This window comes from Myodes glareolus, chromosome 25, assembly GCF_982192425.1.
Source record: "Myodes glareolus chromosome 25, mMyoGla1.1, whole genome shotgun sequence".
In the NCBI taxonomy this organism is placed as follows: Eukaryota; Metazoa; Chordata; class Mammalia; order Rodentia; family Cricetidae; genus Myodes; species Myodes glareolus.
In genome coordinates this window covers 45,342,934-45,365,578 of record NC_142050.1, presented here as the reverse complement: position 1 = coordinate 45,365,578, position 22,645 = coordinate 45,342,934, and the positions used below count along the sequence as shown (strand labels likewise).

The 22,645-nt window shown below is 45.0% G+C and overlaps 1 protein-coding gene across 3 annotated transcripts; it reads right to left on the bottom strand.

Moving 5' to 3' along the window:
* Positions 1 to 1,723: 1,723 nt before the first annotated feature.
* On the bottom strand, positions 1,724 to 15,534 carry LOC146889557 (zinc finger protein 212-like). Of its 3 annotated transcripts, none has more exons than XM_085683996.2 (5): positions 15,379 to 15,534; positions 9,163 to 9,552; positions 8,876 to 9,002; positions 5,925 to 6,005; positions 1,724 to 4,047 (listed from the first exon to the last, which is right to left on the bottom strand). In XM_085683996.2, the coding sequence occupies exons 1-5, from the start codon at positions 15,400 to 15,402 to the stop codon at positions 3,209 to 3,211; spliced, it is 1,461 nt and encodes a 486-aa protein (XP_085540122.2). In that variant the 5' UTR covers positions 15,403 to 15,534; the 3' UTR covers positions 1,724 to 3,208. The 3 variants fall into 3 exon arrangements, with proteins under 3 accessions (XP_085540122.2, XP_085540123.2, XP_085540124.1); XM_085683997.2 differs by having other exon boundaries at positions 1,724 to 4,044; XM_085683998.2 differs by lacking the exon at positions 15,379 to 15,534 and adding an exon at positions 13,377 to 14,839.
* Positions 15,535 to 22,645: the final 7,111 nt, after the last annotated feature.

Sequence of the window (22,645 nt, the reverse complement as noted above, 5' to 3'; positions counted from 1 at the left end):
AGGCTACATAGCAAGTTCCATGACAGCTGGGGGGAAAAAAGGAACACTTTCTGAATTTGACTCTTGAAAACTCATACTCGTGGGAGGGAACCAACTCCTACAAGTTGTCCTATGACCATCACACACAGAGACATGCATGCACCCACATACATGCAAATGTTAAGAGATCTAAAATAAAAAACAATGCCTACTGATGGTTACATAATGTTGTGTGTTCTGAAAGTGGTGGTGCACACCCTTAGTTCCAGCGCTGGGAAAGCAGAGGCAGGTGAAACTCTTGAATTCAAGGCTAGCATAGTCTACAAAGTGAGTTCCAGGACAACCAGGGCTACACAGAAATCCTGTCTTAAAAAAACAAAACGAACAAAAAGTATGTTTTGTGTACACATGGACCCATGAGGTGTTTTCCCCAATGCCCTGCTTTGTGTAGACACCTGTGTTCCACCGCTCAGCTTTCAGACACCTCCATGTCCTCTTCCTGTTCTTGTGTGTTGAACAAAACTACATGCCATGAACTATATACCCCAAGTTACTCATTTTGTTTTGAATGAAGATTCAGCTTCTGTCTTTTGGATATAGGTCTCCAATGATGGGCATTGCCGAGTATTAACAGCACCAATGAAGGCTAACTCTAGACTAGGGACTGCTGCTCGGGTGGGGAAGCAGGAATCCGAACTGTTTTTTTAATCTAATATATATATATATATATATATATATGTGAAATTATCTATTATACATTAAGACAATCTTGCTGCTGTAATGCAAAACCATGGTGACTGGAGGTGCTATTGAGTTTTCTCCAATGTGAAGGAGGTCCTTCTGTTAAATTCAAAGTCCTACCCAAGCTCAACTGGGAAGGAGGGAGCCTTTGCCTCTGCAGTCCCTCCCATCTTGAGAAACTATGTGCCTTTTAAAACAAGTTCCTTCATGTGTTGGATACTACAGTATCCGTCCCTGGGTGAGGAGGGGTCTCTGAAGCCTTCTTTGTGACCTGGCCTTTAAAAAAGGAAAATTCTATGGGCTGAGCAGGGATAGCACAGGCCTTTAATCCCCATACTCTGGAGGCAGAGGCAAGCAGATCTCTGTGAGTTCCAGGCCAGCCTGGTCTATAGAGTGAGTTCCAGAACTGCTGAGGCTATTACAAAGTGAAACCCTGTCCCGAAAAAAAAAAAAAATCCTACTGTATTTCTAATGGAGTTTTCATGAGTTTTCTGATTTTGTTACTATCTAAGCTTCACTTCCTAAACTTTCAGTACTTTAATGAAAATTTTAAACTAGAGGCATTATTTAGGTGCTGTTTGTAGACATTCTACCCAATGCACACCCAGCCATCTCTGAGAAAATGACACTGACCATCGTACCTACAGCATCTCTTGGGTTCTGAAGCTTAGCTCTCTGCTGACCGTGACTTCCTGGCTTTTCCTTTGTCTCTTCTCACCTCCAGCTGTCCTGTGTAGTGAGATTTGGTGGGATAAAGTATGCTTTTGTCCCTACCTCCTGTAACATATGGGTTTCAAGTTTTACTACTGCAATAAAAGTGCTATACGCTGGCATTAAAAAAAAAAAATGCTGTTCAGCACGGTGGTACTTGAGAAATGGTGACGGGAAAACCAGGAGTTTAAGCGCGGCTTCAGCCTCACGGGAAGCTCAGAGCCAACTTGGGCCATATGAAACCCCACCTCAAAAAACAAAAACATTCTTTAATGCAAATCCCACCAGACAGTATTAGTACACATCTTTAATTCCAGCACTTGGGAGGCGGAAACAGAAGGCAGGTCTCTGAGTTCGAGGACACCCTGTTGTACAGAGAAGGTACCAGAATAGCCAGGGCTATACTGTCTTGAAAAACAGAAACACAACAAAAATGTCTCAACCCAGAGGTGTAGGATGGAGTCTGAGGCTGCATTACCTTCAAGCTCCTAGCAGGTACAGACACCATACTCTTGGGAACAGGGAAACAGAACCTAACCTTGACATTAAAGTGTAAAACTGTGGAAGCAACAGTATCCCTGATCCAGTGTCTGAGCTCTGAGGCAAGATGGTCACAGGGTCAGGCTAGGCTTCCTGGTGAGGACCTCTCCTCATTTGACTCCTGGTGACAAGTCTTGACACACAGAAAACATTCCCTGTGATTTTTTTTTTTAAATACAAGTAACAAGGTTTATTCCAGACATAGTAAAACATCCAAGGATACATTCACATATGACCAAGGAACCCACTCTCACCTCCCTCCCCAAATGACAGTGGGGCAGGTACTCAACACTCCTGAGACGAGCATCTGTGCTTTTTCTCCATCTCTGGGACAGACATTGGAGGGTCTAATCTGAACAACCTCAAGTGACACCTGGTGTAGGAATCAAGCTCTGCCGTCTACTCCCTGCCCCCAGAGCTACAGAAACACAGCAAAGCCAGGGGCAAAAATGGGTAGAATAAGTGCCACCAAACACCCAGAACTGAACTCGCAGCTTCTTCAAAGAAGTCTTTACTCCCAGCAGGGGCTTCAGGGGCTTCTTCTTGGCCCACCTGAGAAAACTAGTCCCATCTGAGTGCACTCTGCAACCCACTGAGGGAACCCAGCAGTGTGTCTTGGCTCTCTGGCCTATGTTAAGTGTGGGTGGGCTAAAAGAGCCCATAAACTATTCCCTCCTGGAGGGTAGGCTCAGTTCCCACGTTAGGAACAATGTCTACAACTCTTGAAATTTATAAAAAAAGTTTTGAGCTATATTTTAAAAAAATCAACAAGAATCTAACTCCAAAAAGAGGTCTTCAGAACAGCCTAAGCAGCTCCTTTACATTACTTATACTAGTTTTTAACAAGGAGGCTAAAAAAGGAAGGGAAGTAGAGGGTAATACTCCCCGGAACTCTCCACATACCTCTGTGGCCCCAATCAACTGTGGGAAGACGTGTGAAATGCTAGGTGGGCCCTGGAACTGGCTCCCAGTTCCTGTGGGTGACAGTGCACCAGAAAGGAGAAAACCAAGGACCTGAGGGGCTAAAGAAACAGTAAACCCAGTGGCAGGGCCAAGATGGCAGAGGCTGGGACACAGATCTCTCCTGTGTCTCAGACTAGCCGTTGTGCTTAGCCAAGGGGGGGGGGGCAAAGAAGAAATAATTTCCCTCAGGAAGAAGTCAGCCTAACTTTGTAGTGTCTCTGCGGGGGACTCACGCCACCCCCCTCCACCCCCGCACGGTGAGGGGCGGGCAACCTTAAAGCAGGCCATTGGGCCTTCCATGCTCCGGAGCCAGCCCACCCCGCTCCCGCTGGTGAATTTTCTGGTGCTGCAGGAGGTGCTGCTTCTGGACAAAGCTCTTCTCACACTCGGGGCAGCTGTAGGGCCGCTCGCCGGTGTGGATGCGCTGGTGCCGCACCAGGTCAGATGGGTGGCTGAAACTCTTGCCACAGTACCCACAGATGAGAGAACTCCGACTTTTCCTCCACGGGATGTGGCCGGGCAGAGCGACTAAGCTGTTAGGTGAGAATCTCTCCTGGACATGAGGGCTGGCGCTGGGGCCCTCCTGCTGGTGGCAGCGCTGGTGGGTCACCAGGCTGACCTTGCAGCTGAAGCTCCTGTGGCACACATCACACTGATGCAGCTTCGACTTTTTGGCCTGTGGTTTCAGTCGTGGCCTGGGCCTGAGGCTCTCCTCTGGTTCTGAGGCCGAGTAAGACTCTCTGCCCATGTGGCTCTGCATATGTGCAGTCAGCTGCTGCTTGTAGCGGAAGCTGATCTGGCATTCAGAACACTTGTATGGACTGGTGTCCCTTTTCACCTTCAGGCTCTGTTCACACTCCTGACCCAACGGTACCTGCCTCTGAGACTTCTGTTTTCGGGGGCAGTCCAATTTTCTACCAGGGGCAGGATTTCTACTGTCCTCAACAGACTCAGGGTTAGAGTCCCCAGGGCCTGATTCCAAGAGGGCAGAATCTCCTGGACTATTCCAGAACACAGCCTGCTCCACGCCAAAGAAAGCCTGCTGTTCAGCAGCACTGGAAAACATGCTGGGCAGACTTGCAGGGTCCTCCTGTTTAACCATGGCCCTATCTGCTGCAAGGAAAAAGACCAACAAAAGATTATATTCCAGTACTTTTGGTGCGTCCAGAACCAAATGCTTGGGGACTTCAGAAGACTCAAAACAAAGCTTCTTAGGATGACTGAATTCGGACAATCCGGAGGAGGATCTGAACATCTTACTCTTAGACAACAATGTTATTATACTTCTCCAAACTTATCTATAACTGGTGCTTAAACTCTATGAAAAATGACAAAATACACTGTGACCACTTGGTTCAAAAGTCTTAAAATAACAAATTTGAAGCTGGGCCTGGTGATACACGCCTGTAACCTCAGCTACTCAGAAAGATGAGTCAAGAGAGTCACAAGTTAACAGACTGCTTAGGCTGCAGGACAAGTTAAAGACCAGTGTGGGCAACTAAGTGAGACCGTATCTAAATTTTGTTTTGTTTTGTTTTTCGAAAACATGGTTTCTCTGTGTAACAACTCTGGCTGTCCTGGAACTTGCTCTGTAGACCAGGCTGACCTCAAACTCCCTATCTCAAAATTTTAAAAGGGTTTTTTTAAAAAGGGGCTGAAGATGAAGCCTCGCCGCAGATGCTTGCCTAGCATGTGCAAGGCCCTGTGTTCAACACTGAATAGTTTGAAAATCACACAACTAGGAGCACGCGGGATGACTCCGGTAAGAGCAGCAGCTGTTCCTGCAGAAGACTCAAGTCCAGTTCCCAGTACCCACATGGTGGCCACAACCATCAGGAACTCCAGTTTCAAGAGATGTGATACCTTCTACACTTCAAGCATGAAGTACACAGGCAAACAGAAAAAACACCATGCACATAAACTAGCAAAATAAAATAAAATTATCTTGTTCTTCCTGGATGTCCTGCTCAAACGCCTCTCCTCATTTCTTTCTCCCTTGGTCCTGTGATTTCTTGCCCACTCTCCACTGTTCACTCCTATTCTGTTCAGCCTATTAGGTATATTATTTATAGGGCACGAAAAAGCATGCTATACAGTCTGCACTACTCCAAAGGCTGACAGGAGTTAAGAACCATCTAGAACAGTTCTAGTCAAAATATGGTGGCTCACACTGTAATCCTACTCAGGAGGTAGAATCAGGAGGATCATGAGTTCAAAGTCAGCCTGAGCAGCAGAGTAAGTCCAGGCTATCGTGGACTACATAGTAAGACTTGTCTCAAAAACAGGCAGAGGCCAGAGAGATGGCCTGCTAAACTAGAGCTCTTGTTCCCAACACCCACACCAGTGGTTCCCAATCATCCATAACTCCAGCTCATGAAGGTCCTACCCCGTCTTCTGTGCTCCATGCATACCCCACACACATCATACAGTCACACACACACATGCATACATATAAATAAAAATGAAAAAAAAGACTTTAGGGGCTGGAGAGATGGCTCAGTGGTTAAGAGCACTGACTGCTTTTCCAGAGGACCTGGGTTCAATTCCCAGCACCCACATGGCAGCTAACAACTGTCTGAAGACCCAGTTGCAGGGGATTCACACCAATGTACATAAAATAAAGTTAAGTAAACCATAAAAAGTATTTAAAAAAAAAAGACTTTAAAAACAAACAAGCTGGGTGGTGGAAGCTCCTAGAATCAGGAAGGCAGATGCAGGTAAATCTGTTGAGTTTGAGGCCAGTCTGGTCTACAAAGGAGTTCCAGGACAGCCAGGCCTACACAGAGAAACCCTATCTAGAAAAAAATAAAATAAACAAAAACACAACAATAAACACAACAAAACCAAACAGGAGTCCACAACCTGCACGTGCCAGATGAAATTACTGGCACTATTTGGCAGTCAGCTGTGGGCACGCTCCCTATAAGCTATAGGAACCCGAAGGGCAGAGATGGAGGAAGAAGACAGACAAATACTCTAGAACTACTCACCCAGGTGGGTACCTTCTTCTACCAAGTCACCCACCATCTCTGCACCCAATTCCACTTCTTCTTCTGGCTGGCCAAGGACCTCTGGGTTGGAAAAGATACAGTGTGAGTCCAAAGAGTAAAACTTGCAGCATGCTGGTCAGACGCCACTGAGCAAACGACCAATGCTAGGGAATCAATACTAACAGTTAAAAAGACCCAGCTAAGGTCACTGCCGTTTCTCCCCAGACATTTCTGGCCTATGGAAATTTCAAGATGCCATTGTTTTGAACGACTGGGTAATACCAGTCTGTTGTGTAAATGTACCACACTTTCTTTATCCATTCTTTAGTTGAGGAACATCTTGATTGTTTCTGGTTTCTGGCTATTATGAATAATGCTGCTATGAACAGAGTTGAGCAAGTGTCCTTGTGGTATGATGGAGCATCCTTTGGTATATGCCCGAGAGTAGTACAGTTGGGTCTTGAGGAAGATCAATCCCCAATTTTCTGAGAAACTGCCATATTGATTTCTAAAGTGGCTAAGTTTGCACTCCTACCAGCAATGGAGGCATGTTCTCGCTGCTTTGCATCCTTGCCAGCATGAGCCGACCCTAGTTCTGCTGGTCCCTCACTAGGGCCCCTAGCTCATATGCCAGTGTCCACATAGCACCGTCACCTCTGCCCACACAGCTCAAGTTTTTCCAAGAATTCCTTCCACAGTGCCTAATTTCATCCCTCTGGCCTCCTTGCTGAGGCAATTCCAGGGAAGGCAGGCTCTGTGACGCAGGAAAACAGCCTCAACAGAGTACATAACCCATTTGGGGTAACATGGTCACCTCTTTGACCCACTTTGACTTTTCTCACCCTCATGGATCTGGTCCAGTCAGTGGCCTCCTTGGTATTTCTCCAAGGACCCACATTTAAAAAGCATTTATCTAACAAGAAAAGAATACATTTGTTATACAGCATGTATTAGTAATATTTTATACAAAACACTTCCAGTCTACCAAACATACACAGAGACCACAGTGGCTGGTAATGATGCTGGCTAATTAATTGCCAAGAAAATGGGTTTTGTCAGCCTATACTGTATATCTCAATACAAGTGGAGACCAGAAAGAAACTTGTGGAATTTAACTGTGTAAAAATATGCTACATTTATTTAACTATGTAAAGATGTTGAAAGAGACCGCTTGTTGGTTCCCTGGCTGCTCAGCCCCAAAATAATCACACAGAAACTATATTATTTAAATCACTGCTTGGCCCATTAGCTTTAGCTTCTTATTTGCTAACTCTTACATCTTAATTTAACCCATCTCCATTAATCTGTGCATCACCATGAGGTCGTGGCCTACCAGCAAAGTTTCAGCACATCGGTCTCCTGCGGCTCCATGGCTTTTCTCCAACCCTGCCCTTCTTTCTCCCAGCATTCAGTTTAGTTTTCCCCACCTAGTTCAGTTCTACCCTATCAGGCCAAGCCAGCTTCTTTATTAACCAATGATATTTACAGCATTCAGAGGGGAATCCCACATCACCTCCCCCTTCATAAAGATGTGCTATATTTGACTATGCTGCACTTGTTTAATTATGTAAAGATGTGTTGCTGTTTCACTTTGCCTGCCTAAGGCACCTGACTGGTCTAATAAAAAGCCGAATGGCCAATAGAAAGGCAGGAAAGAGATAAGTGGGGTTGGTGGGCAGACAGAATAAGTAGGAGGAAGAATCTAGGCTCAGCTCAAGAGAACAAAGAGAGAGGAGGAGAGGAGAGAGGGAAGAAGAGAGGACGGATGTCCAGGACAAGTTAGGCAGCTGCCAACCAGATATGGAAAAAGCAGGGAAAGCAGGCCATACAGAAAGAAGGTAAAAGCCTTGAGGCAAAACACAGATGAAAATACAAGTTAAATTAAGTTGTAAGAGCGTGGTGGTGGCGCACACCTTTAATCCCGCACTTGGGAGGCAGAGGCAGGCGGATCTCTGTGAATTTGAGGCCAGCCTGGTCTACAAGAGCTAGTTCCAGGACAGGCTCTAAAGTTACAGAGAAACCCTGTCCGGGGGGTGAGGGGAAGAAGAGCTAGTGGAACAAGCATAACATAAAGACAAGCATTCATAATTGCTAGTAAATTTCTGTATCATGATTTGGGAGCTGGTTGGTGGTCCAAAAGAAAACCTGTTACAGCCGCTTTAAGGAGTCAGTTTGTCTCCTTCCATCGTGGAATTGAATGCAGGCTATCAGGCTTTATAGCAAGCACTTCTACCCACTGAGCCACCTCAGCAAGACCAACCTGATCTCCAGAGTGAGCTCCAGGACAGCCAGGCCACATAAACAAACAAACAAACAACAAAACAATGGTTTATTATATTTGCAGTGGTTTGAAGGAGAATGGTTCCATAGAATCATATGTTTGAAAATTTTGTTGCCAGTTGGTGGAACTGTTTGGTAAAAGTTGGGTGTAGCCTTGTTAGAGGAGGCAAGTCGGTGGGGGGAAGAGGGGACAGGGCTTTAAGGTTTCAAAAGACTGAAGCCAGCTTGAGTTAGTTTTCCCTGCATCTTGCAATTCAAGATAGGAGCTCTCAGGGCTGTTTCAGTCGCTTGCTACCTCCTATCTCTGCTTGACCATCAAAGACTCTAACTAACCCTCTGAAACCATAAGTCCCAAATAAGTTTTTTCCCCTATAAGTTGCCTTGGTCAGTGTCTTATACAGTAATAGAAAAGTAACTAATACTTCATAGCTATGTAGTAAATGCCCATACTTCAGCAATAATATCATCATAAATAACTTCAAGAAGCTATTGAGTTACCACAGAAAAGAAATACAAAAGGCTCAACCCAGAGACCTTCTCAAGTCTGCAGGTGAGAGGACCTCAAGACTCATTCCTCCTCCCAGCACAGAATCAGCGGGCAAGAGCCAGGCAGAGTCCTGGGTGCAATCAGGAGGGCTCTGAGAGAATTCAGGGAGAAAACTGCCACTCACTCAGAGAGACCAGAGTCTCATAGTTGCTCTCCATGACATTCCTGTAGAGCTCCTTCTGCCAGTCCTCCAGGTTCTCCCACTCCTGCTCCGAGAAACAGACCTCATCATTCTCAAGGGATTCGGACACCTGCAATTGTAAGCCACAAGAAATACGCACTGTGACTCATATGAGTGCGAGCCAGCGATTTAACATCTTGACTAATCTAGGGCTGAGCTCCCCTTCTTTCCTAACTGGTGTAGGAAGGCCCAGTCCACTGTAGGTGGGGCCACCCCGGGGCAGATTCTACCTTGGGGGTCTCCCCTTTGCTGCCTGGGGGAAGCCGCAGGACCCAGAAGTTCCTGTTGCGCAGCAGGTTCTCCACGTTCTCCAGCCGCCGCTGCAGCAGCCCGTACTCCTGCACCAGGGTTCCCAGCACGGCCCACTTGCCCTCCAGCTGGTTGCTGAACTCTACAGCTGTCTTCTCAAAGTCAGCCAGCTTCTTCTCGGCTGTCCCTGCTCGTCCCTCAAGACTCTGCAGTCGGGCAGCCTGGGATTCCATCTTCTTCTCCACAGCTTGAATAGCAGCCACCACTGTCCAAAGTGAGATTTCTGTGGTCTGAAAATATGGGTTTTTCTCTGTTGTTTGTGAAGGTTGTGTGGCGGGAGCTAACGGTGTGGAACGCCGTTTCCTCCTGTGCTGTAGGATTGAGGATATGAAGCCAGTGAGACAAGGTCACTTCCAAATATCAAATAAAGAAAGCAAGACCAAGACCAGACTCCTAGCTAGCTTCCTTAAAACAAACAAACAAATCCAAACATACTTTTTTATTCTGAGATTGTGCTGGCTCGTTTTATATGAACCTGAAATAAGCTTGAGTCACTGGAGAGCAGGGAGCCTATATGGAGAAAATGCCTCCATAAGATCAGGGTGCAGGCAAGCCTGTAGGGTATTTTCCTAATTAGGGACTGGTATAGGAAAGCCCAGTCCATGGTAGGTGGGGCTACCCCTGGGCAGGTGATCCTGGGTTCTATAAGAAAGCAGGCTGAACAAGCCATGGAGAGCAGGCCAGTGAGTGAGCAGCACCCCTCCATGGTCTCTGCTTCAGTTTCTGCCTCCAGGTTCCTGCCCTGACTTCCTTCAGTGATGAACAGTGATATGGAAGTGTAAGCCAAGTAAGCCCTTTCTTTCCTCCCCACCGTGCTTTTTGGTTATGGTGTTTCATCACAGCAATAGAAATCTTAAGAAAGATACTGAAAATTTCATGTGGGGCCGGGTATGCAGCTGTTGATATCATGCTCACCTAGCATGCACAAAGCCCTGACCTCGATCTGAAGCACCACATAAACCACGGTATGCCTGTAATACCTGTACTTGAAAAGGAGGCAGTAGAGTTAAAAATTCAAGGCCAGCATAGGCTATAAGAAGCCCTCAAACAAGTCTCTCAAACATAAAAATTATAACAAAAAGGAGGGAAGAAAGAAAAAGTTACATATATTATATATCTACATATAATTTTGAAAAATATCAGAAAAATAGATAAAATATCATCATACAGTTAAGCTTTTCCCTCAGGTTGTCCTCTGCCCTCCACACTCATGTGTGCACACATACCCAGACACACACACACACACACACACACACACACACACACAGAGAGAGAGAGAGAGAGAGAGAGAGAGAGAGAGAGAAAGAAAATAAATACATGTAAAGAACAATTTTTAAAGCCATTGTTGGGCTGGTGAGATTGTTCAGCAGATAAAGGTCGAAAGTTTGATGTCTGGGATCCACATAGTGGAAGCAGAGAACTGACTCCCGCAGCCAGCAGCTGACAACCAACCACAGGGGTGAAATGGTACATTCACTACCCACGAAATGAACAAACAGAAACAGGCCAGGCCTGTTGGCACATGCCTTTAATCACAGCACAGGGGGATCTTCAAGAGTTTAAGTCTATCCTGGTCTACATAGTGAGTCCCGGGTCAGCCAGGAAGACTCACAAAAAATTCAGTACTAATAGTCAACATTTACCTACTAATCTGTAAGGACATTCTCGACCATAAACCAAGTTCTTTTCCCTTTCAGTCTATTTCCTCCATCTTTTGTTCTCTTCTATGGGTTAATTTTTCTGTCACTTTATCAGTATTGTGACCTTATTAACTCTAGCTGCACAGTAATTATTGACACGTACTCAGACAAATCCCATCTCTATTTCACAGCAGTACCTTGGCTTCTTTTGGCACTGATATTATTCTACAAACAAGAAGAGTTTCACAAAGGTATCTTCAGAAACTGTTTGGAAACGTATCAAATTCCACAGATAAGTTTGAGACACAACATTTTTAGGAAAAAAATGTTTGATCCATACATAGAATATTTTACTGCATTTGAAGGAATTTTTAAACATGTTCAATATTTTAACATATTCCCTAACTTTCTAATACAGACAACTCTTGCTATGCATAAAGCCATCCCAAAATTTAGTGACTTAAAGACACATCTACTTTGCTCACAAATCTGAAATCAAAGCAGAGAAAGCCTCATGTCTATGCTCCCTCTCTGTCAGTGGGGTAGTCAAAGGCAAGCAGACAAGTGAAGAATCCTAAATGCATGCAAAGGTAGATGGACCCAACTATTCAACAGCCCCCAACCCAAAGACTAAGACCACATCTAACCCTAACCCAGACTTAAGTGAACATACTTCCAGTTCTAATATGTATCTCTTCCTTTGCAGTTTTTTATTTTATGAATGTTTGGTCTGCATGTACCTATGTACATATGTGGCTGGACCAGTGAAGGAAAGAAGAGAACATTATTAGATCCTCTAGAACTGGAGTTTCTGATGGTTTTGAGTTACTATATAGGTGCTGGGAACTGAACTCCGCAAGAGTTAACAAGTGCTCTAAACCATGGAGCCATCTTTCCAGGCCCTCTCTCCCTTCCTTCTTTCATCTATACTGTATCATTATACAAAGATATTACATGCTGGTAGAAAATGGATAAAACAGCAAGGCAGTGGTGGTGCACACCTTTAATCCCAGCACTTAGGAGACAGAGCCGGCAGATCCCTGTGAGTTTGAAGCCAGCCTGGCCTACAGAGTGAGTTTCAGGACAGTCATGGCTACACAAAGAACCCCTGTCTCGAATAATAAATAAGTAAATAAATATAAATAAAATCAAAATTAAATAAATATTAATAATGATTTGAACATATGCCTTTCCCTAGTTCTCTACCCTCTTCCCATTTGGGGAAAAGTTTTCCTTTTTTTGAGACGAGATCTTCTATATACCTCTGGATGGCCTGGAACACATACTACAGATCACACAGGCATAGAACTCATATCCACCTGTTGCTACCTCCCAAATGCTGGGATTAAAGGCGTGAGTCATCATGATCAACTAAACTAAAAAAATTTAAAAACTCATTTTCTTGGTCATACTAGTTGCACTTCAAGGCTCAACACAGTCCATGTAACCAGACTACGGCAATGAGTGGAGCAGCGAGCCTCCATCCCTGCAGGAGTGCTGCTGGGTGTACCACATCCTTACTATTTCTTTCTGCTAGATAAAATACTAGATTGTATTTGAATAATCTAAATGATAGTGAATTTTGTCAATTTTCAAATATATCTGAAGCTATGTAATTAGTCTTAAACTACTTTAAAGATGTCATTTCAAGATAGAAATTTTAATCCTTTTTTATTATTAGTGCAGGAGGATTTCTGATCTCTGGCAGTGATACACTTCTAAGTTGTTTCTTTTAATTAGTATTATTCTGTCAAACTGCTCTCATATCCTTTTATACTTAACTATTTGTACTGACTTACCTTTTGGATTGTTCCAAAATGAAGGTTGAATATTTCCCATCTTCATAATCTTTGCCTCTTAATTCAATTATATTTATTGTAACTGACTTTTTACTTTTTTAGCAATTATGAAAAGTATATTTAAAAAGATCACTGACTTTTGATCTCTTCTTCCTAACTTCTACATCAATGATGTCGTGTAGTTTAATTATTTGTCATTAATTGCTCAATAAATTACTGTCTTATTCAGTCAGGCATTTAATCCCAGCATTTGAGAGGCAAAGCCAAGGGGATCTCTGTGAGTTCAAAGCCAGCCTGGTCTACATATCAAATTCCTAGAGAGTCACAGCTACCTACATTGTGAAACCCTGACCAAAAAAAAAGTTTACTCTTTGCCCCAGTGTTGCCCTCAAGTCCCATCTTTAGTTTTTTTTCCCCAAAGTCTCTTGATTTCATAAATTTTTATCAAATACAATTGTTCAGGAAACGCTCTCAAAGTTGGCTTCACAACTCTGCTCATATTTTAAGAGTTCATGCTTTCTACTTTTGGGTTATAAAAATTAATATGCTTTTCTTTAATTATCACATAAAATGGTGGGCTTATGATTTATTATACATTTCAAATATCATTTACATAGGGTTTTCTTCCTCAGCATTTTTTATTTTCAGTTGTTATTATCAGGACATGACTTTGGCTTAGCAGTACAGAATCCTCACCTGAAGAGATGTCTGGGGATACAAACATGTTCAAGAACAGTTTAAATAAATTCCACAATGTCCACACTGTAAGTTCAAGCCTAGCTGGGATTCTGGTGGACCTTTACTGCTTCGTCTCAAGGTCTGTAGTGGAATGGCGAGCAATGGAGTCCACCCCATGCCAGGGCTCATCGTCTACAGAAAAACCCTCTCAAGACTGCGTCTGGGTCTTAAGGGAGCCAGATGCAGAAACGCTGCCAACACTAGTTCCCATGTCAGTGCTAACTCCTTGAAAGTAAACCCTGATAAATCTTTCAGTGCACTCCAAACTAGTTCTTACCCATTTCCTAGACAAGCCATAGTCAATTCTAGGCAAGGCAAAGTTTTCAACACACATTTCCTTTGTTTTTTCTTTCACAAAGAGATATCTCGGGATCCCAAAGTTTCTGAGCCCAAAATGCTGCAGTAAAATTCAACTCAAAAACAAAGGAGTACAAGGGCGATTCTCCTGACACTATCTAGGAGTCTGGGTAAAGAGATAGCCTAGGGGTCTGGACCGGGTTTGTCTTCTCTGTCAGTTAAAAAACTAAAACCAAGAAAAATCTTAAGCTCCACAAGTAGCATCAGAAAAATTTCAAATGCTACTGACAGAATCCGCAGCTGAAGAAAAGTATTGATTGGGGGCAAGAAAACGTGTGCAACAGACACCCAGAGAAAAGGAGTTTTCTGAGCCAGTCCATCAGAAGAGATGGGAGACAAAATCCTATAAAGCCTTCGATTTAGGCTGCCAGTCTTATGTCAAGTAAGGAGGCTGAGGAAGATCTTGGAAATTTGCCACCTTTATTATCTAACCATGGTCCCCTCTCCCTGTTTGCCTAGCAGGGAGTCTGTCTAACCAGCACTAGGGTTGCAGAGGCAATTCAAAGCTAGCGTGGTCTACATAGCTAGTCCCAGGCAGCCGGGACTACAGGTCAAGACCTTATTTTGAAAGATTAAAAATAAATTAGACAAGAAAAAGGCTTGTGTTTGTAATCGCTGCACTTGGGAGTCAGAGGTGGGAGTTTAAGGTCATCTCGGATAGGCTAGGCTGAGGCGCATGTGACTGTGCCTCAAAACACAACCACCACCAATCAAAAGCGAGCATAATGGCTCACACCTGTAATCCTACCACTGGGGAGACCGAGTAGGAAAGACTGTCACCAGCTCCAGATCAGCCTGTACTACAGAGTAAGGCTCTGTCTCAACAACAAAAAGCCAGTTAAGTTCCGTTTATCCTGTTCTTTTCCTAAGTTAGCCGCTATTGTGCCAAAGTATAAGATCGGAGCCATAAAAAAAAATCAGAAATTTCTTTAACAACGAATCCAACATTCTCAATTCAAGTTAAGGAGACAAAGGCCTAGAGTGATGAGCACAGGCTGCCGAAAGAGGTGAGCGCTGAGATATTCCTCAAACCAATTTTCAGTGTCTTCCCATTCCCTGAATAGCTGCAAGAGGGGGAAAGCAGATAATACTGTGCACCTACTGTTAGTACACCTGTCCCCAAGGAGAGGTGGCCCCGCCCGGTTTCAACCTGTAGCTGCAAACTCAGTACAGAAATCTACGACAGAACATGGCACCCGGACCAAAACCCACTGGTCGAAGAGAAGCCCTAAGTCCCGGAGTCTCCCGCAGCTGAGCTCAAAGGCAACGAGCGGAACTCAGGGTTTTAAACCGCGCCATCACTCCAACTCGGAAAACGAGTCCCTAGTTGGCACGAAGCAGGAAAATATGTGGGCGCAATCACAAACAATTCAACAAGCTTCGCAGAAGTTTCTACGGGAAGACGCAGAGGGCCAAGGCTCCAAGCCCGGCGCAGAAGGCTCCAGGGAGCGAGCGGGCGGAGGCTGAGGGTCGTCGGGAGGGAGGGCGGCATCCGCCGGCGCCAACGGCCGCGGAGGGAACCAAGCCCGCGACCGAGCTCCGCAAGCCCCGCCCCGGGCGCTGTCTCCCCCGGCGCCCTCGCCGCCCGGCCGGCGCGCCTTACCCGAGCAGGCGCCGACTCCGCCATGGTCGCAGTCGCCCCACAACACCGACTGGCGGGAGAGTGCTCCGGCTGTGTGCCACTCCGCCAAACGCCCGGACTTCGGGAAGCCGCTGCCGCCGCCGTGTTGATACAAGGTGCATTCTGGGAACGTCCCCCTCCTCCCCGAGCCAAGAAGAGCTGCAGCCGCTGCTCCCGCCGCGCGCTGTTTCTATTGCGCCACAGTGCGCCGGGAAGGTGAACAGCACCTCGGAACCCCAGTCTTTCGGTGTGGTTTATAAACGCAAGAGCTCGCAAAATCAAGAGCATTTTTTTGAATTTAAGGTAAGCCCTGCACACCGCGAAATACTTTAAGAGATTCAGATGTGTGAAAGTTCAAAAAAAAAAAAAAGATATGTGGGAAGGACAGGGACTGTAGAAAGGGTAATGGAGTGGGGTGGATGCGATTGCAATACATTCTGTACATGAACGTAATTGTCAAAAATAACAATATTTTTTTTATAAAAATACTTTTTAAATGAGTAAATTCACACTTTTTCTCTGAGGGAAGACCTTGAAGAAAAGGTATTCTCAAAGGTAAGTGATTTCATTCCAAACACTCACAGGTTACTTGGGTTTTTTGAAATTAGAAACATGGGGCCTGGAGAGACAGTTCAGAGGTGAAGAGCACTGGCTGCTCTTTCAGATGTCCTGCATTTAATTCCCAGCAATCGCATGGTGGCTCACAACCACCTGTAATGAGATCTGGTGCCCTCTTCTGGCATACATATTATACATAATAATTTTTTTTTTTAAAAAAAAGGGAACTAGAGGTAACCAGGTGTGTTGCAGAATTCCAGGTAGCCTTAATCACAAATAACTACCCCTAGTCCTCATGCCATGGTAAGTGTTAGAGACAATATGGTGTGCGTTCTGGCTTGGAAACATCTGGCTGAATTATCATCAGCTATATAGCGAGTTTCAGAAATACCAAAAGAGACATTGACTCCAAACAACCCCCCCAACATCTGGCCGAATTAACCCCAGAACTCCGCCAGACATAAGTCATTGTCCCAAATGTGTAGTCACTTTGAATCCCGGAAACAGCAGAATGTTGAATCTGACCATCTCTCAGATAAGGGCAGTTGTCCATAAGTGTGAAGCAGAGGTAACCATTTGTAGGAGCCAGACAGATCCTCTCAAGCAATTCAATGGCAGCAATAAGGACTTCTTCCTACCACTTTGCAAAACCAGAACTGGGGCAGCAATCACTAGACCATATATTGACCAGGACTGCTTAACCATGCATGCTTTCTTGTCCTTCGTTCTGATTCTATATAAGCCAAAACATCCCAAAGATAGATTTAAGGTCTCTGGACTCCTGATTCTCTTCTCTGCTTTTCACCTTATCTCTTTAAAAATCTACTTATTTGTGTGTGTATGTATGTATGTATGTATGTGTGGTACATGTCTTTAATCTCAACACTCGGGAGGCAGAGGCAGGTGGATGTCTGTGAGTTCCAGATCAGCCATAGCTACATGGTGACACCCAGCCTCAAACATTTAATTATTTTTTTAAGGCACAAAGCCTGGAGAGCTACCTGGTTCAGTTCCCCAGTACCCACACGGTGGCTCACAACCACCTGAACTCCAGTTCTTGGGATCTGACACCCTCTCGTGGCCTCCGAGGGCTTCTACATACACGAGGCACACACATACTCACGTAGGCACACAAATATACACATAGAAATAAGTATTTAGATGGTGTGGTGTGTGCTCTCTCTGTATTTGCTACCTTTATCTTCCCACTGGGCATGTAAAGCAATCCATGCAAAGTGTTTGTGAACACTCTATGCCTGGCATGGAGCAAGCACTCAGTAACAAAATTTCTGGCTTCTGTTTTGCTTCTGTATTTGCAAGAGCAAAGCCTTGTACTGAAAGGAGCTCACCAAGAAGCTGTCACTTTGTTGAGTCTCTCTCAGAAACTACATTTGTCCCTTCCTTTTGACACTCAGATGTTGACACATGCCTCTGGAAAAATCTTTCCCTGTGGCTCCCAATCACTACACCCGGTGCTGCTGCTATTAGAGGAATAAGTTAGGATTTGTGTCTTCTCAGCAATTCATATGTAGAGTATGAGCGCTCAGAACCAAGAGTGATGCTGACAGTATCTATAACAGAAAGGTCTTTGCAACACAAACAAAAATTCGTTTTCTTTTTCTGAAGAATAGTTTATTGACTATACTGCAAGAGAGCAGCCACCTGGGCAGTAACTATGATAATCTGCAGTCACAAATACCACTTTAGTGGTGGTAGTGTTGGTGGCCTTGAACTCCTAATCCTACTTCCTCAGCCTCTTGAGGGTTGGGAATCACAAGTATGTACCATAAAAATAATTCAATTTTAAGTTTAAAACGATATTTTAAAAATATTTCTAGCCCATAAATTTTCTATTTTGTGTATGGTTTGTAGCATATATACAATATACATAACACATACATGTAAGCATATATAGGTACCTATACCTATGCCTAGACTTTTTTTTTTTAATTTTGAGACAGCATCTCTCTACATAGCCCAGGCTATCCTGTAGACCAGGCTGGCCTTGAATTTACAGAGATCCACTTGCTTTTTCCTCCTGAGTGTTTAGATTAAAGGTGTACATCACCACTCCCAGCATAGACTTTTGGGGGCGGGGTGTTTCAAGATAGAGTTCCTTGTAGCCTTGGCTGTCCTGGAACTCACTCTGTAGACCAGGCTGGCCTTAAACTCAGAGATCTGCCCGCCTCTGCCTCCTGAGTGCTGGGACTGAAGGCGTGCATCATCACTGCCCAGTCTACATTTTTTTTTTAATTCAAGAAGGTTTATAGATAATGGCCATAATCCTACTCCATCGAAACCTGTCCTGTTCAGTCACCTCTGCTATCTTGCTAGTCTCCACAGAACAAGGACCAAGATTTTCCAGGTCAGTAAATATTAGACTGAACATACCTTGGCTCAGGGTACCTCCATTGCTGTGTGTATGCTAGGGAACCCTGTTTATATCACCAGCCCGGCATGCCTCTCTTCCCCTGGCACAGAATTTCCCTCCCTGTAAGGAACGACTCCTTACAGGTGTTACTTGTTGTTGTTGTTTCCCTTTATTTCTTTCCCCAACCCCAGAAAGGAGAATCATTCACATCTTTTAAAAGTGCGCCCCCCCCCCATGAGCTATATCCCAGCTTTTTTTTTCCTTTCATTGTTTTAGTCTTTAGAGACAGGGTTTTTCTGTAGCCCTGGCTGTTCTGGAACTCACTCTGTAGACCAGGATGGCCTGGCACTGAGAGATCCACTTGTCACGGCCTCCCAAGTGCTGGGATTAAAGGCCTGAGCCACCACTGCCCTCCCCCCACTTTTTATGAGATATATGTCACAAGACCCAGGCTGGCCTTGAACTCATTCTTTAGTGCTGACCAGCCTCAATGGCCTTAGAATGGCCTTGAATTTAGAATTCTCCTTTGTCAGCCTCCAGTGCGGCTGGGATCGCAAGACCTTGGCCCCCAGGGCAAATCACCACTGCCATCTTCTTAGGGTGGCATCTCTAGCCTGACCAGCGACGGAAGGGCAAGCACTTGACTTAGCTGGGCCCCATCATAGCATCCTAGCCTTCAGGCAACCGTCATCGAGGCAGGATGGGTTTGTGCCGTGACCTGGACCAAGGAAAGCTCTTCCTTTCCAGGGACAAACTACAACCACACCGGCTTAGAAAGTCTTATCTCTCATTTTTTGAGGAAGCTGCTTTGGAAGGGAGACTGAACACAGAGAAAGGAGCAGAGATCAGAGGTGATTTTCTCTGTATCCTAGGTTGGTTCGACTGCACCTCTGAGTCTGTGAATGTTGTGGTTTTTTGCTCTTTTGGGGGGCCTGCGACCCAGCTCCCAAATCACACGGAGGCTTAGTCTTATTTATAATCACCTGGCTTTAGCTTGGCTTGTCTCTTGCCAACTTAACTTAAATTATCCAGACTATCTTTCGCTTCTGGGCTTTTCCTCTTCTTACTTCTGCATACCTTACTTTCACTCTTACCCCAGGGCTAGCTGGGTGGGCGACCTCCTCCCCTGGTCCTCTCATAGCTTCTCCTCATCCTCACTTCTCCTTCTGTTTATCCCCTCTGCCTGCCTCACTGTTGGCCGTTCAGCTCTCTATTAGCCCATCAGGTGTTTTAGACAGGCACAGTAACACAGCTTCACAGAGTTAAACAAATGCCACATAAACAAAAGTCACACAGCTTAAAATAATATTCCCCAGCAGTGAATGATTCCAGGTTCTTTCCAGAAGTTTCTACATTCTTGGGGGGTCAGCCAGCTTCTGTTGATCATAATTAGAAGTATTTGGACTAATAAAAGTATTATGGGGGACCATAGGGATGGCTCAGCAGTATGGAGCCCTAGTTCGTCCAGTGGTGGTGGCGCACGCTTTTAATCCCAGCACTTGGGAGACAAGAGGTGGTTGGATCTCTGTGAGTTCGAGGCCAGCCTGGTCTACAAGAGCTAGTTCCAGGACAGGGTCCAAAGCTACAGAGAAACCCTGCCTTGAAAAACCAAACCAAACCAAACACACACACACCAAAACAAAACAAAAGAGCACTGGTTCTTCGAGAGGACTGGGACATCCACATGGTTGCTCACAGCAGTCATTCTAGTTCCAAGGGCCCGACTCTGTTCTGGCTTCTGTAGGCTCCAAGCACATATGTGGTGCACAGACATATATGCAGGTGAAACACCTACACAGTCATATTTTTTTCTATCTAAGGACAATAGGGAGCTGGGGACTCTCCCTGAGCCGAAGTAAACAAACATCTACTCCCTCTTTAGAGAGCACAGACAACAAACCAAAGTAGGATTCCAGCTTAGGGAACCAATGCATTTATTGAATGTATTTACAGAGCACGGTTTGGGCGGGGGGGTATTTACAGGGCTATGGGTGACTCTGAAACAGCTGCTCCACTGGAAAGTCACACTCCAGCACGGACAATAGTTTCCTTACAGCTGCGTGGATGGAGTCTCCCGTCAGTCAGCCTACACTCGCATGTGCTCTGGTCTTCCCGCCGCTGGGAGGTGCAGGAGGGAGCTGCTGGGATCTCACACTCCCTGCTCTTTTCCTACGAGGGAATGGCAATGGCCAACAAGCCAGATCTGGTTTCTCGTAAGCAGTCACAGCTGCTCTGATGAAGACGATGACTCTGACACTTGGGGGTGGACAGTGCTCTATGACACTGGGATGCCAGTGTCAGTATTACATGAAGCTGGGCATGGTGGTTGTGTATGTGTTGTAAACCCAGCAGGGATGGGGGTGAGGTGTTGAGGCAAGATTTTTCTTCTCTGTTTTGAAACAGAATCTTGCTAGATAGCCTAGGACAGGCTCAGTCTCAGTCATCCTTCTGCCTCAGCTCCCTCAGTACTAGGATACATACCTATATCGCCGTACCTGGCTTAAAGAAAGATATTGAGTTTGACATCAATTTGGGCTACACACCCCACCTTTAAAAAAGTATTATAGTCTTCTGTGATCAAACCAAATGCAAGGGCTCAGAAGGTTCTGTCCTGTTCTTGTGCTTTCCTCAGGCACAAGGAGATATTTTTAGGACCTGGAGATATTTCTAAAAGGCTCTGCTCAAAATCAGAGAAAGATAAAGCCTGACGTGACAGAGAACTTTATCAAGAAGGTAGAGGCAGAGCTGGGTTTGAGAGAATAGGACTGGAGCAAAGTTTCCTGACCCAGGACCTCATAAGAGCATGGATGGAAATAAATGGGGTATAATCTGCTCCTGCTGAAGACACAGGCCTGACTCAGCAAAGGTGAAGCGTGGACAGCAAAGGACAGACCAGTGAGTGCATTGCCAGAAAGGTTAAATGTGTGCATTGTTTCCACAGGTGCAGTACAGAGAAAGAAATGCTCCTTTAAACACAGGCCTGGTGGGGCTGGTGAAATGGCTCAGTGGGTAAAGGCACTTACCAGACAAGCTTGGGTAACCTGAGTTCCTCTCTGGGAGCCCAAGTAAAAGTGAGAGGAGAGGACTGAGTCAACAATGTTGTCCCCTGACCTCCACAGTGTACAATGGAACACACACCCCTATAATAATTAATTTAAAAAAAAAATCAGGCCTGGTCTCTCTCTCTCTCTCTCTCTCTCTCTCTCTCTCTCTCTCTCACACACACACACACACACACACACACACACACACACACACACACACACACACACCTATATGGTCCCAGCACTTGGTAGGCAGAAGCAGGCCATCCTCAGTTACATAGTGAGTTTGCAGCAAGACCTTGTGTCTGAAGCAAGCAAGCAAACAAACAAACAAAAAACACCCCCAATAAAAACAACTTGGTAATCAATAGAGATCTGGTAAATAAATAAATAAATCAGGTCCACCCACTCCACATAAAACGTGCAACATGGTAGCAGCGGGCCATGTAGCAGCCTGTCTTTAACACTAGGATGCAGAGGGACGGGGGTTTCTGAGTTCAAAGACAGCCTGGTCTGTGTAGTGAATTCCAGGCCAACTGGGGCTATATGGTTAAATCCTGATTTTTAAAAAGAGCAACCACAAAAAGAAAGATATTTCCTGTGCACCTATTGCAATAATTTCTCAGACACCTGACAAAAGGAAAAACGTGATACGAAGAGCAGCATTTCTACAAAATTAACATTATGGGGAGTATTTTTTCAGACAGGGTTTCTCTGTTAAACAGCCCTCACTGTCCTGGAACGTTGTAGACCAGGCTGGCCTCGAACTCACAGAGCTCTGCCTGCCTTTGCCTCCCTCGTGCTGGGACTAAAAGTGTACACCACCATCACCCAAATGCGAGTAGTTTCTAAAACTCATAACTTCCTCCCAGGGAGCAAAACGTGTTTGTGACAAGATTTTGTTCTGCTTTAGCTCTCAGAGCAGCTGGGCCTACAGCTGTGGCCACCATGCCCTGCTAGATTTTTCCTCCATCCCCTTTTTACACTTTTTACTTTGAATATATTAATACAAAATCTCCAAAATTCCATTCATTGATTGATGGTTTGGAAAAAATGATACACAATGCCTCTTAAAGAGCAACTAATATTTTGTTTAACCAGCTTTTTATTGGCCAAATTGTGGGAAAAGAGGCCACAGGAAATGGCTTGAAAACAGAAGGCTAGCAAAGATTGAACAAAATTGTAGCATAAAAAAATTTAAGGGGCTGGAGAGACGGCTCAGAGGTTAAGAGCACTGGCTGCTCTTCCAGAGGTCCTGAGTTCAATTCCCAGCAAC